Source organism: Oreochromis niloticus, linkage group LG15 (genome assembly GCF_001858045.2).
Source record: "Oreochromis niloticus isolate F11D_XX linkage group LG15, O_niloticus_UMD_NMBU, whole genome shotgun sequence".
Classification (NCBI taxonomy): domain Eukaryota; kingdom Metazoa; phylum Chordata; class Actinopteri; order Cichliformes; family Cichlidae; genus Oreochromis; species Oreochromis niloticus.
Window position 1 is genome coordinate 19,357,860 of NC_031980.2, and position 14,915 is coordinate 19,372,774.

At 39.0% G+C, this 14,915-nt stretch overlaps 1 protein-coding gene across 3 annotated transcripts in view; it reads left to right on the plus strand.

The window, feature by feature from the left end:
* fam184ab (family with sequence similarity 184 member Ab) overlaps positions 1 to 14,915 on the plus strand; it is a 193,518-nt gene that overhangs the window by 98,018 nt on the left and 80,585 nt on the right. For all 3 annotated transcript variants that reach the window (XM_019346150.2, XM_019346152.2, XM_019346153.2), the window contains exon 9: positions 470 to 655. In XM_019346150.2, coding sequence (XP_019201695.1) covers positions 470 to 655 — 186 coding nt within the window. The remainder of the gene's footprint in view (positions 1 to 469; positions 656 to 14,915) is intronic.

Here is a 14,915-nt window from a genome sequence, read left to right on the forward strand (position 1 = left end):
AACTCAAAGACCTTCTGTTTAAATAATGAGTAAATTTAAGTTCCCCTGTTATCAGCTAGACTGCTTTAGCATACTTAAAAAAACAATACCCGAACACCAGTGTGATAAAGACTGTTGGACATCTAGAATCCAAACGATTCTATCTTTATTTCTGAGACTGATAATGGGCTTCATTGTGTCCTAATCAATAACCCCATTATCAGTAATCCCAGATAGGCTGTGCCCAGGCTTTATCAACTTTTACTGTTCAAAGAATAACACATGAGAGTGATGTGGAGAGAAAGAGTAGCACTGTAGAGGCAGCCTGGAGGATTAATTCCTTGGTTATTCTCAAGCAAACGGTGGCAATATGGCTGAATAATGCAGCATATGGTGTGAATGTCAGCCCGAGCTCTGTGTCTGTCTATCGTCTATCGCAGCGCTCACCTTTGAGCATAATTTAAGTGCGCACGCATTCTGTGTTTTTCAGACCCTGCGTGATGAGAAAGTGTCCCATGAGAAGGACGTGAACAGTCTGCGAGGTCGATACGAAGAGGAGACCAGCCAAATGAAGGAGAGCCAAGCTCGAGCTCTGGAGGAAGTCGCCAAGAAGAACAGGGTGACCCTGGAGACCACTCTCAACAACGCCGAGAAGGACAAGAACCGCCTCCTGGCTGTGAGTACACACACACACACACACACACACACACACACAGGGACATGTTTTCATTGTTTTCAAGGACAGACAGACATACAGGGCTGTCCTGGGCCCTTTATTGTAAATTATCCAGTGTGTCCACCTCTGATATGACGAAGCTTCTTCCAGACCAGAGCCTTATTATGAAGTGAAGCATCTGACACATGCAATCATAACAAAGGTCCCAACTACAAAGAAGAAACAACTACATTTAAAGCTGGTGTAGTAATTTCTGAAATTATTAATAAAAATCCATAATCCACCAGGTTGAAACTGAAGTAGTTGAAGAGGCAGTGCCTCTGGCCTCTGTTTTCAGGCCTGTAGCCCGTGAGGAGGGACTTGAGCAAATTTCACACTAGCCTCGGTGCAGTAATTTTAACAAAATAGTGGGTTGAATTGGCTAAACCAGTGCATCTCAAATTTTCTTCCTTCGTTTGTTAAAACAAGCCAAATAACGTAGAGTTAAAGGTACAGTTTGTGAAATCTCACCACTGCTGTAGATGTCAGTAGATTGCTGATTGCTGTCTAGTTCTGGTTTTTTACCCCTCTGAAATTTAAGTGCGTGATCCTAAGTATGGCAGCTGTAGGTACAAACAACTCTGTCACTCTACTGTTTATGTCATCTGGGTGTTCATGTGGAGCCTCTGGAGTCAGTGAAGCTCATTTCTGTCCAAAACTGAGCTGCTGTTAGCTGGCCTTAGTGTTGTTGTTGTTTGTGTGGGTCGCATGTCTAATCTGCCGGCTGTAGCTGTGACAATATCAGGAACAAATAAGCATGTTTATGCATTTTTTGGGGTTTAAAGCCCAGACTTTCAATTCAGGAGATGAGGTGAGGAGGAAGAGAATGAGGTACAGATGAGGGAGGACAGACACATATTAAGAAAGAGGTGATGAAAAAACTCATGTATAAATGTTAAATGATCATAAAACTTTTCAAAGAGCTATTTGTAATCTTGTAATTAAAAGTAACTTGTAAGGCGTACTGCGTATGTTGCATAAACGGTTATCCTGGCTTATTGCTGTAATATACACAGTCACACTGGAAGATATGCCACACTTCTTTTGGGATATACTCTTTAAAGTAGATTACTTCAGTAAACTTGTGCCACTTCTGCAACCATCAGGCTTTGCAAAATCCTGATCTCTGCTTTAAATAAAACATAATCATTTCAGGTTTCAAGTGAAAAATGAAATCTATGAAACTTATTCTTATTCTAGACGGAACTATTTTTTAAAACTTGTCCTCCTCAACTTTGTAATTATTTTGGGCAGAAACACAAAGACTTCATTTCAATCTTATTTTATATGTGGCATCAGATGTGTTTGTTTTGGGGGTTTTTTGGTTCTTTTTTTATTTCATGTCACTTTCTAAAAACACTTTTGTATACTGCAGCTTTAAAACATGGATGGATCAGATGGTGGGTTCACAGGGCACGATGAATGAAAATCAACAGGGGTTTATTTTGTGATTGCCGCATCTTGAGTAATCAGCGATTATTGCTCGAAGCCGGAGGAATGTGAACAGCTGTATGCTAATTGATCCTGCATCATCAGGCCCGGAGCTAATCTCAAGCCGTAAACATTCTGTTCTTAGAAGAATTTCTGATGGACACCAGATGTGACAGTAAATTAACTTTTGGTGCATAAGTATTTTTATTTGTTCTGATGCCTTAGATTTTTTTTAACTTTATGCACTTTTGTGCTTTGGTAATATTTTAGTCACAAGACAATTTGCAGCTAAAAATATGTCAAAACATGGTCATCGCGTGGTGCCTTGCTATCACTGATTTGTGTGCTCCACCACCCAGCACAGCCGCCATTACTGTGATGGGAAATCATAGTGACAGTGTCTACTGGTGCCTGCTGACAGTGACAGCAGTACAGGTAATTGGGTTAATAATGGAAGGTAGTGGGCCCCAGTTGCTGTTTGCGATGATTAGAAACTAGTGATTGGGCCCATAAACATATCAGGAAATGTTTACTGAGGTCACAGGGAGAGTGAGCTGAGGGCCATTTTCCCAATTTTTCTTGTGCAGTGGTTCCTGGCTGGCCAATACAAAGAATCAGGTTTAAGGTGCTTTTGCATTGCTTCACTTTAAGCCCCAAAAGCTGTGTTCATCTTTTATAGTGTCTGGGATCTTAGCCCACTAATATTAGCTTGCTAACTAGTGTGAACTTGTTGTATGGTTTTGAGCTAATCAGCTGCATACTAGTCACTGGGAGGTTAAATACGTTAAACCAAAACCTTCTGTGGTCATTTCTTGGTGGCACGCACACATAGGACACCTGTATAAAATGTATGGTAAAAGGGCCACTCTTCGTCCAGTAAAGGCTTGGGCAACTTTATTATAAACTTTGCCATTTCTGTTGGATTTCCTAGAACTGCACATGTTGAAAAGCTAGAGTTGTCAAATGTTGCATTCAATCAGAAATAAAGTGAAAGAAGCAGATGGTGAACTGCTCAAGATGACAAGCAACTTGTTGGCTTCAGGTACTGACCTGATCTAATACAAAAATGTTTAGTAAGTAAGATGCTGGTGTCCTTTAGTCTGCATGGATGGATGGATGGATTAGTCTTCAGGAAATAATTTTTAACAAACTAACTTGACCAACTTGATTTAACATGTATTTATTAAGTAAAGTTTCACTTGCACACAGCTGTAGGCTGTGTGTAGGAGTGTGTAGAAACAGCATCAGCGGAGCAGTGGTGTTGACGAGAGAGATGACCCAGGACTGATCCATTGATCTTGTAGTCACAGACTCGCTTCTCTAACCTTCGACCGCAGCGGTCTGATACGATCTGACATCTTACAGAGTAACTTCATCATTTATTTAGACTGTTGTCCAATATTCACTCTCTTGTTTGTGGTCTGCTAACTGCAGAAGGAAATATTTTTCTCGAGCTCCTAAATGACCCTCTATGTTTATCAGCAATTTCCTCTCTACCATTTGCTACACAGCAGGCAGAGTATTGTAGGTTATATATTACAGTATGTGATGGAAAATTTGCTGTCTGGAGAGCTAAACATTGAGATTAAATTTACCTCCAAACTAGCTGAAGTACGTGTAGTTTTATGTAGTTTATAACACATAAAACAGTGATATCACAATTCACCATGGCAACCCAAACGACTGAGGAATATGAACACAAGTCAATGCTGATCTTTTAAATAAGGAGGAAAGAGAACAGTCATTAATAATCAGCTTATGTCGCCCTGTTGTCATCATGTACAGAAGAAAAGTTTGACATAAAATATATGATACTTATGTACGATATACTTTCTGTCGTCAAAATTTTATATTTCATTTTGAAATGTAATTATTCAGCGGTAACCTCCATCCATCCATCCGCTCTCTTCGGCTTATCCCTGTCAGCGGTAACCTGACAGGGATAAAAATGTACACTAGATGACAAAACTGATGATAGAAATCTGATGAATTAGATCAGATTCAGTGTACTGGTGGACCTTAGCTATTAATAACCCAGGCAGCAACAGACTCCCTCAAGTCAGTTTTTTATTTCTACTTTATACTTTGTAGTATTTCTCGTGTTTCCATTGTTCTTGTGTATTTTTTGTTTCCGTTTTGCTGCTCACCTGGATTGTTTGACGAACGGCCTCCCTGTTAGAAATTTGCTCTACATCTAAGTCACAGTTACAAGTGGTGACGTTGTTACAAAACTTTATCATAACCCGGGAGGCACCTACTGCAAATAACCGTGTAGTTAGAGTTGATATTATAAAATGATGAGCAGACAGATAATCAGGAATGACTCAGTCAAAATACAAGCTGTCGGCTTGCTCGGATTCTTTGCACTAAGGATCTGCGCCCCGCCAAAGGATGTGGCCCTGTCAAAGAATCCAGTCTGCTCATGTCGTATTCATTAGCGAACGAGTGGAATGACAGACAGCCCACATTATGTCGCATATGTTTTTCTATACCACCGGCTACAGTTATAGCAGGCTGCAATTTGTTTGCGTGTGTGTATGTGTGTGTGTGTGTGTGTGTGTGTGGGGGGGATTATTAACAATCTAGGTTGAAAAGGAAAGTTTTTCCTATTCCCAGTAATTAGTATAGTTCTGTACTGTGAGCTATACTCATTTACCTCTCCACAGATGATGTGCAAGTTGTGTGTGTGGATTTCTAACAAGTAAGCTATCACAAGGCTGTTTCTCCAGTCTGTACAAAGACTCTCCTTATTCACTGCCACAAGAGCTGAAAAGAAGATACATGCTGTGTTTTCCTAGACACTTTGTAACATGTTTTTCACAAAGGTCTAAATACTGTTTCAAGAGCTTTTCTCTGCTGATGCCAAAAATGGAAAGAAATGCTGAATACTGGCTTCGGTATTCAGTTAATTTCATATTGAATTTCAGGTGATGCCCCTCTTTGAAACGCTTCCTCTCAGGCGGTGGAAAAAGATCCGACTAACATTTTCAGTTTATTGTTGTCACAAGACTGTCAGTCTCGTGAATACAAAGAGCGCAGTTTTTCCTGTGTGTAAGAGGAAGAGCAAATTTGATTCTCTCCGAGAGGCTGAAGAACGTTTGAAATTGGAAATCTGTTAGAAAGATGATGATAGACAGAGCAGTGGGCTTTGATGTTTGGAGTTTTTCCCCTAATTTTGAAGTTTGTGCTTACTGAAGTGTGTGACTGTTCATGCATTGTTTACTGAAATGTTTCGAATTGTCTAGTACGCACGAATCAGTTTACCAATCCGGGACTTAAAAGATGAAGGTTTGATTAAAGTTTGTTTTGGATATTGAGACTGGTGAGTTAGGCTCTCACAACCTGATGGTTTTCACTTTTCATAGTGCTGAAAATCTTCACATTTTTCCCTATCGGATGACAGCACTGACGGGATCATTACACCTGAAATTACTCCTCATATAAAAGCAAGTAAAGTAAGATTACAGTATTTAATCTGCAGAAAGTGATGGATATACTGTAATCAGTGTTGGGCATTGGTCAGAAACTTGCAGACAGTGATCAACTAATGGGTCTTCACCCGAAGTGTGCTCAAGGTCACAGTTGTCATTTTACTGGCAATAACCTGTGAATTGTGATGGATTGCGAACCGGATGAGACACATCATTGATATTCTGGCTCTGTAATGGAGTAATTCACTAATTACATTATAGTTATTAATCAAACATAAGTTCCTCAATTGTCTGCGTGATTCGAGAGGGTAGGAAAAATGTTCCAGCATGTCTTTTTATGTGGATTGCACAACAGCGGCTTTGATGACAGTTCATGTGGAAGATGAGACCAAAGTGTTAGAGTGATTTATGACTGCTGAGGAGCGATGATTACGTCTTCTTTCTAAAAAGAGCGAAGAAGAAAGTCACCTTTGCAGATGTACAAAGAAGCAAACGTGAAACACTTGCAAACACTTAAAAGTGACAAGAAGGTAAAGAGAGAGCTGCGCTCATGCAAGAAACAACAACCCGCCACTGCAAGAATAACATCAAAGCTCTGCGCGGACCTGTAAAACGGTATATAATGCTCAAACAGAGTTAGCAGTGAGAGGTACCCAGACCCCGAGTGATGCAGCCAAGCAGCTGATTCGGCTTCATTTCTGACTTGTACTGTTGTAATACTAAAGGCAGAGATGAGCTGTCATGTTATCACCTGCATGCTCTCAGAGAAGAATCACTGTAACAACATTGTTCTGTGCTCTTTTACCAACTTTGCCCTAAGCTTTGTGTTAATGCTTATTAATACTTAAACAGTCTACTAAAAGGATTTGTGCAAATTACATAGGTGTTACAAGTTAATAATAGAGTAATAGAATGCTAAAATCTAAGTTTGGGAACCATCAGTCACATGGAATAGACTGTAAAATCTAAACAGATGAATATAGATAAATGTATTTTCTTACGAATGCACAAAAATTGAACTGTTGAGGTGAAGCAGAAGAACCGTTTGAATTAGACAGCTGAGTACTGTCAAGTCAAGTGTTGTCAAGTATAGTACTTGATTATTGTACTGAGTTACTTTCCACCTCTGCCTGAGTGTACCTGGGTACCTGGTAATGGTAGGGCTTTGAGTCTTTTTAACTTCAGTGTCAATGTGAAAGACAGTCATTGCTAAAACACAAACCAGCATGCAAACAAAAAGCAAGTCCTTTAACATGAGAAAAATGGCTCACAGGGTGATACTACTGCGCACACATTGTTACTCATATTCAAAGTAGTACACCAACTAGCACAGGAACGACATGTGACATCAGTTGAGATTTCTGCCAAAACAAAACAAAAAATCTGCATTTTCTTTCGTTGTCTATAGACTAAAATACATCAAATGACGCTATAACTGTGACTAAGAAGCTGGCGAAATCAAAGGAGGAAACGCAACCTACTGACGTGGGTGCGCATTTATATTTATCACCTATAAATGTAATCTGGGACACCTCTGGGCTCTCCTAATCTGAGCTTGTAGGAATGTGAATAACCCGATGAAGGTTTTGTCAGTTTTATTATGTCACAAAGCAACCAGATCCAGAACAGGCATTTAAAATAGGTTCTCAATGAAAACAAAGTATAATAAGAAGTGGCAGCTGATGACAGCCACATGTGCAGACAGTTCATGCTGCCTGATGAGTCACACAGGTGACAAAGAGCGTCTTAAGCGTTAGGCGCTATTTCAGGGAGATGCTAAAACTAGCGCTCCTTGTAGTTGTTGTAGCGTGCCGCTGCTACAGAAACAAAAAGACATTAATTAGATTAACACATTGCATGTACATGGTAGAAAACCTCAAGCTACATAGTAAAAAGCAACTTTTTAACTTTTGGTTCTCTAAAGGACAACATTAATTTTTAGGAGGAGTGTCGTCTTTCAAATAAATGAGGGAATTAGGCTTGTTAGAAGCTTTGAAAGTTTGACATTGAAAAGAGCACAAGACCAATATATTTAAATTCACAGTCCTACCAGGACACGGATGACATTTACTGCGCATAAAACTCCAAGTGGAGGGTATAAAGTAAGTAAAGTGATCAAATTTAGGGCAAAATGATTTGATGTTAAAGGAGATGGATGTGAGCATTGGCTCAAGGATATGGCTGTGGTAGCCAGTACAGTGTGTGTGTGTCTGTGCATATATGTGAGTTTCTAAAACTTCTAGCATCAATATTTTACTGCTACTTAGAACAGCGTGTGGCCTGCCTAACAGACCTTAAGCACATACATGCACAGTTCTTAGATGACGCTTTTACCCACTGCTTGTCTGCTGCATATTCTATGGTATATATTTTTACCCCATTACCTTTTTTTTTAACTCTTAAGAAGAACATGAGTTTCTTTTTCGAAAGCACAGAGTTTCTTATTTCCCTCTTGTCTGAAATGAATTCTGCAAAATCAGTTCATTAGTAAATGTGCTTTAAAGAAAACTCCTGATTCATATAGTGTCACATTTGGATATAAGGAATGTAGAGCAGTAGTTTAGGACCCAAGAGGCAAGACCTAGAGAGCTCAAACAGAACATCAAAAAAATGTGAGAAATCAACAGAATCCAAAAATGTGTAGAAAAAAGGCCAGAAAATAAATGCAAAAAAGAGAAAGACCGTCTTTTGCCCCCAGAACTGTCTTAATTCTTCAGGCTGGAAACATTCCTCAGATCTTTTGGTCCGTAATGACGTGACAGCATCACACACTTCCTGCAGATTTGTCAGCCGCACACGGACAATGTGAATCTCGTCTTCCACCAGGTCCAAAGGGAGCTCTGTTAAATTTATATGTGTGGAGGCCATTTAAGCCCAGTGAATTCATTGTCACATTCAAAAATCCAGTTTGAGATGACCTAAGCTTTGTGATGTGGTGTGTTATCCTGCTTGAAGTGGCCATCAGAAAATGCGTACACTGTGGTCATAAGGGGGTGTACGTGGTTAGCAGCAGTACTTGGGTTGGCTGTTTAAACAGTGCTCTTCTGATACTAGGGAGCCCAAAGTGTCTCAATATAATATCCCACCCACTAATAGACCTCGAGCACCAGCCTGAACCACCGGCACAAGGCAGGGTGGATCCATGCTTTCATGTTTTTCATGCCGAAGTGCAAATAACACAATTAAGACATCAAGGCTCACCAGAAGGTTTCTGTTGTCCAGTTTTGGTGAGCCCATGTGAACTGTGACCTCAGTTTCCTGTTTCTAGCTGACAGCAGCGGCACCTTATGTGGTCTTCTGCTGCTGTTGTTTGTGTTGTTCATTCTTCTGCATTCCTCAGTTGTAAAAAGTGGTTATTTGTGTTGATTTTGACGTCCTATCAGATCCACTTCCTCTTCCGATCTGTGGCATTAACAAGGCATTTTCTCCCAGAGAACTGCGCTCACTGGATATTTCTTCTTTTTCTGATCACTCTGTAAACTCTTTGGCAAAATTCCCAATGCTTCTGAAATACTCTGATCAGTCTAACTGGTCAACAATCATACTTGAATCACCATCCTTCATGATTCTGATGCTCAGTTTGAACTTCAGCAGGTCACTTCGACCGTGCCTACATGTTTAAAGTCACTGAGTCGCTGACATTTGATTGGCTGACTAGATATTTGCATTTACGAGCAGTTGAACAGGGACACCTAATGAAGTGACCCACAAATATTAGCTAGAGTGCAGCATAGAGGTATACTTGGTCATTGTTGTAAAAGGTGCAATGAAAACAGTTGCTGAAGCATAAATAAATACAATTTGATATTGGATCAATTTCAGGGGATGATCATCGGTTGCATCCTTTTCTGTGCCTAGCCTAGAATACTCCACCAACAGAATAGATTTGTATCTGATATGAAACAGTGAAATTGTCTCCTAGGATTACAAACTGGGCTTGGGACCAGTTTAATGAGCCTAAGGTTTCGCTGTTCCAAATCGCAGCCTACCACTGATTTGACTGCAGCCGTGGCATGCAGTTCCACCAGCCCGAAATAGCCTCATGATGATGCCTAATCTCAAGAGTCCTTCATTCCAGTCACACACAGCCATGTGAAAGCAAGTGATCAAGTATTCTCTTGCATCAAAGTTGCATAATGAGGATGTTTTAAATGATATTCCACTGTAGACCCGATCAGATGTGAAAGCAATGCTAAGACTGTTATTATTTCTGTAGTTATAGATATGCATTCCATACGAAGACTTTCTCCTCTGTGGCTCTGTGGGATTTTCACGGCTGTGGGATTTCCATGGCTTCCTATTCCCTCCCACTGCGTTCTCAACTGCACAGTAATTTGCCATTGTTCAGTCCTGTTCATGATTATGCTGTCAGCACTGTGTGCAGAATTGTTCAGATTTAAAGAGTGACGGGGAGGAGGAGGAGTAGGGCGACCAGCAGCATTCATTCGCATCTCGCTCACTCACAATTTTACATCTTTTCTCCAAAAATGACAGAGCAGACAGATGAGAAGAAATGAATCTTCATCACCTAATTCTTTTGTCTGATCCAAGTTTCATCACTTCGAGTTAATCATCTTTTCTTTCATCATCTTCATTCTTTCATCACTTTAAATTATAATGACAGTTGTCTGTGAGGAGGCTGCATTTTGAATTTAAATGGATCTATTCTGCCTTTGTCTCAAGCTCTAAATGAAGCTACCTGGCATGACATTAATCCTTCTGTGTCATAATCACTGACTATATATAAAAGATGGACAGTCACGTTGACATCACGCCTTTAGTTAGTTCTGTTCTGTTTTAACATCTTGAGTGAGGATTTTGTCCATCTTGGTTTAAATAAGGTGGTAGAAGAGTGTAAAATAAATTCTTCTTCATTGGCCTTTGATAATGTTGTATAAAATAAGACTTGGTCATTAATTAGAGACCAAAAACTTATCAATAAACTGTTTACTGATTTGTTAAATTTGGTGAAAAGTAAGTTTATTTTGCCATAGATAGTCTGACTTCTTTTTACAGTTAAAGAAGTTGCAGGTCTTTGCTTCTTTTATAAGAGCTGGAAGCTCTGCCCATCTTTTATATACAGTCTATGGAACCTATATATATATGTCTTTATAATTTCTTTCTCTCTTATTATTTCTTATTTCTTTATCATTTCTTGCACCATTTGACTTTGTCTGTTTCAGCACCAAACAATCTCCAACTCACACAATTTTCTCTGATTTTCAAAGTTAAATAATAGTAAAAAACTTTAAAATGTTTTTTTTATCTAGATGTCGTTTTTTGTTTTCTTTGAAGTATTGAAATACTTCAATGTTTTTTTCTTAATACTTACTTGAGTATAGTGAGAATTCCCAAGGATTTTTTAAAGTTAGAGCTAAAGTGCCCCCCTCTGCTCTGTGGTTTATTTGTTAGGTCTTTAACAAAGGATGTCTGGTAAATCTTGACCAGCAGCCTCGAGCTTTGACGTTGTTTTAAGGACAATTTAAGGATCAAGTTAAAAACAAATCCACAGAAATAGGGGGAAACCTTTTACTGAGATCTCTGACAAGCTTCTAGTGAAAAGCAGCAAAGAACGTGTATGAAGAAAAAGTCTTCATAGGGACACTGTAACATTTAGCAAACTCAGATATATACCATATTTCATATAAGATAATGAAACAATACCTGGGAAGAGTTGGATCCGATTCTTAGGTTTCCTGTAAATTCAGCAAACTGAGGCTGGATCATGAACACGGTCAGAATGCCTCTGGTTAAATAGAATTTTACTTCCTCCTGGGTATATCCTTCTGTATTGGCGGCTGTTTCTGCAGATACAGGAAGTTTTCAGCCTTTGATGGAAGGTGAGATGTCCCTTTCCTTATTTCGACCAGGCCGGCTTGTCGACCCAGTCGGCCCTGCAGTGCAGGCTCTCACCGACTGTGTGCCCCCAGAGTCCCATAAATTGTAGAAACCTGCATATGCCCTGTGATAATGAGATGCTTTCTAGCAACCACACCAGCTCCCCTTTCTAACACTGGTGCACAGCACAAATGTAGCACATCTTATGCCCAGACTGTGGCCTCTTCAGCCATCTGTAAGAACTGCCAGAAAGACTGTCGTACTTACCTTACTGTGATGGCTGATGAGTCATTGTACCATATTCAGTTGAATGTTTTTGTTTTATGGTTTGCAGCTGAATAGTTGGTGAAGTCTCCTTTTAATGGCACAAAAAGGAGAGACCATAATTTATTGGCACTGAGTGAATGTGTGCTCACTTATTCCCCATTATTGTGAGTATAATTTTCTCAGTATACTCTCAATAAACGATTGTGTAACTTTTTGGTCGCAAGCAGCATCCACAACAAGCAAGTCGCACATTAGATCTCATCACTGCCTGAAGAAATTTAACTTGTGAAATTTTTATCATTTCATTTGCTAATCTTAAAATAATTTATGCTTGCCTTCGTAATCAGTCTCCCAAGCTGCTCAGTGACCTTGTGGTTCCTCTAAGAGCTTTGGGTTCAGTAACATGTGGAGCTTCTAATGTAATGTACCATTATGCCAATCCTGATGTGGATAAACAGCTTTTCTGTTTGGGGTATCAGCAAATCGAATTCCTTACTTACAGACTTCCGCATCATTTTAATATTAACCGGTTCTTAAAGAGGAATCATACATGTGAGTTTTGTTTTATGGTGCTTCACTCTACTTTAGTTTGTTGGGTTGTGAGTTTTTTGGGGTTTTTTAATGTTTGTATTTACTGTGCAAGGAACGGGCCTTGCAGACTAGCTTTGACTATAAATGCTGTGGTGCATCTCTTGGTTCATGTTGCATACTGTGGCCTATAATACTAAAAAATAAATAAAGAGTAAACTACATATGAAATAAATAGAGTTCTTATACTGCTACAGAGTTATTCTGTGTCCTGATTTTTGCCCTCATTTTTCTCTGCAGGGGTCCGGGGCAGAAGCAGGCTCCGGGCAGAAAATAGAAAGATGCAGCTCTAGTTTAGGGTTATGTTTTGAAGTCTTTTTGGTATATTTTCAGTTTTTTGTAGGATTCGCAGCATCTGTCAGACTAATTTGAGCCTTTGTGCTGTGGGAAGCCAGTAGTGGAGCAATGTGTGGTGTTTTAACTGGTTATGTTGGTGTAAAAAATTACACATTATAGAGGTTTTTTTTACACATGCATTCTTGTGTCATTAAATATTCACTTTCTATGCAAGGTGAGCTAACAATTGTAACATTTGTCAGAATGACAACAGAGAAACTTTCCATGCTCTAAGCAGAGAGTGGAGTGTAAGAATTCATGAAGCATTACACATGAATTACTGTGATTTTTCACTCTTTCTTCCATTCAGATACATTTTTGTAAAGTCCCATTCATTTTTATGGGACTGTGTCACACTTGTCAGAGTGTTTTTGCACGCCGTTACAAACTCCATCCTCCTGTGTAATGAATAACGGTGGCAAATTTTATTTGACATTATAGCAATTTCCCTGAGCTCTAATTGTCCTTGGAAAGTAGCAATCATCGCTCAGTATAACAGAAACCATTCCCCATTCATCAGCAGGCATAATAAGCTTTATAGTGGTGACAATTGCAAGAGCTCTTTCTCTTCTGACTGCCAAGGACAATGAAAATGTTTGAAGTATATTTAGAAATTTGTATAGATGAATGCAGTGAATGTAATGTCAACCAAAGGAGAGTGAGGGAGGCAAGTTCTGGATCCGCACCACGACTGAGGAAGTGCTGCACAGATCTGAAGGTTTGGACAAATGCAATGCCATTGTCAGAGCTGATGGTCATTGTTAGTCTCTTTATTGGTTTGAAACTTTTTAGTCTGTTATGATTCCAGTGCTGCGTAACGGCACATCCAGATCCCTTTTAAGTGTACTGGTTGTTTGCCTGTGGGTGGAAATGTATGTAGGTCTCCTTCTTTGGTCACCAGTAAAATGCATCAACAAATGTTTGATGCAGTGACCTGAAATTTGGTTCAGATATGCAGATACACCTGTAGATGAATTGTAGTCACCTTATTAATGCCTCAGAGCTTCTTTTTTTTTTAAAGCACTGCAGTAAATCCACAACTACAGTGTTGCTATATAACCTCTACTGTAGACATGTAGTTTCTTAGAAATGTAACTTTATGTCATGTCATGAACTACAGGCAAAGGGAATCCAAACGTAGACATGTGGAGACAGGTTAAATTTTAAAAAAGCAAGCCTTTATTTCAGCTGATGGGAAAAGTCCAAAAAAGTACATATATATGTATGTATATATAGAGAGAGATATATAGAGAGAAATATATAGATAGATAGTCATATACATATATATATAGATATAGATATAGATTAAAAAAAACACAGGTGAAGATAATCAAACGTAGTGAGGCAGGAGGGGAAGTAAAATTAAACACAAGACACTAGAGACAAAAGACTATCAAAATAAAACAGGAAGGGAAAATTGTTACTAAATGGTGAAATGCAGACACATTAAAGGTGGGTTGACACAAGAGAATAAGACAGGAAATACTGAGGGAACAAATTAAACTCTAAAACTAAAACTAAATTATAACAAGTACTACAGACTCCAAAATACTCAAGAAAACATAAAGATCAATTTTTAAAAAATCTATAACACCAAACAAAAAAACTCAACCTCAGTCATTCAGAACTCACAATCAGACCTGGGAACTAGAAATGTCCACATAACAAAACTTTATCTAATATGTGCTTTAGCCATACCTTTTTTTTTTTTGTACTCAAAATACAAATGTATGTATTTAAAAACACAACATTGATGTTTGTTATGAAGTATTAGGGGTTTTTTTTCAGTACTGGTGTAGTGCAACACCCCTGTATGCACTGTTTTAATAATCTGTGTATAGTTTCTCTCCCTCCCACATCAGCTTACTGGCAAACAATGACACGTCGAGTCCACAGCACCGGGTCTTTGTGGAGTTTATGACTATACATCAAGGCTAACATTACATTTAGTAAACATGAACTCACAGTAATGTTCCCATTAGGATCACTTTGCCTGATGTTAAAGATTATGCCTGCTAAACCTTTGGTATAAAACTTTGGTATGATAGCACAGTTATGGTGAAGCTCTTAAATGAAAGAGCGACTGCCTTGGCTTTTAGACTGTTTTAGATGTGGTTTGCAAGACTGACTTTCAGTTAGGAAATTCTAACAAAAACCTTTGTAAAGGTTTTCTCTAACCTCTTCCACCCTGGTACACTCACTGAAGAGGCCACTCAGGACTATTACAACTGAAGTAATTGCAGTAACTTTTTGCGCTTCAATGCAGTTTGAAACTTTTTGAGTTTTAGGTGGGAGTATTTAGAACATGTGCAGTAACATCAATGTTTCCT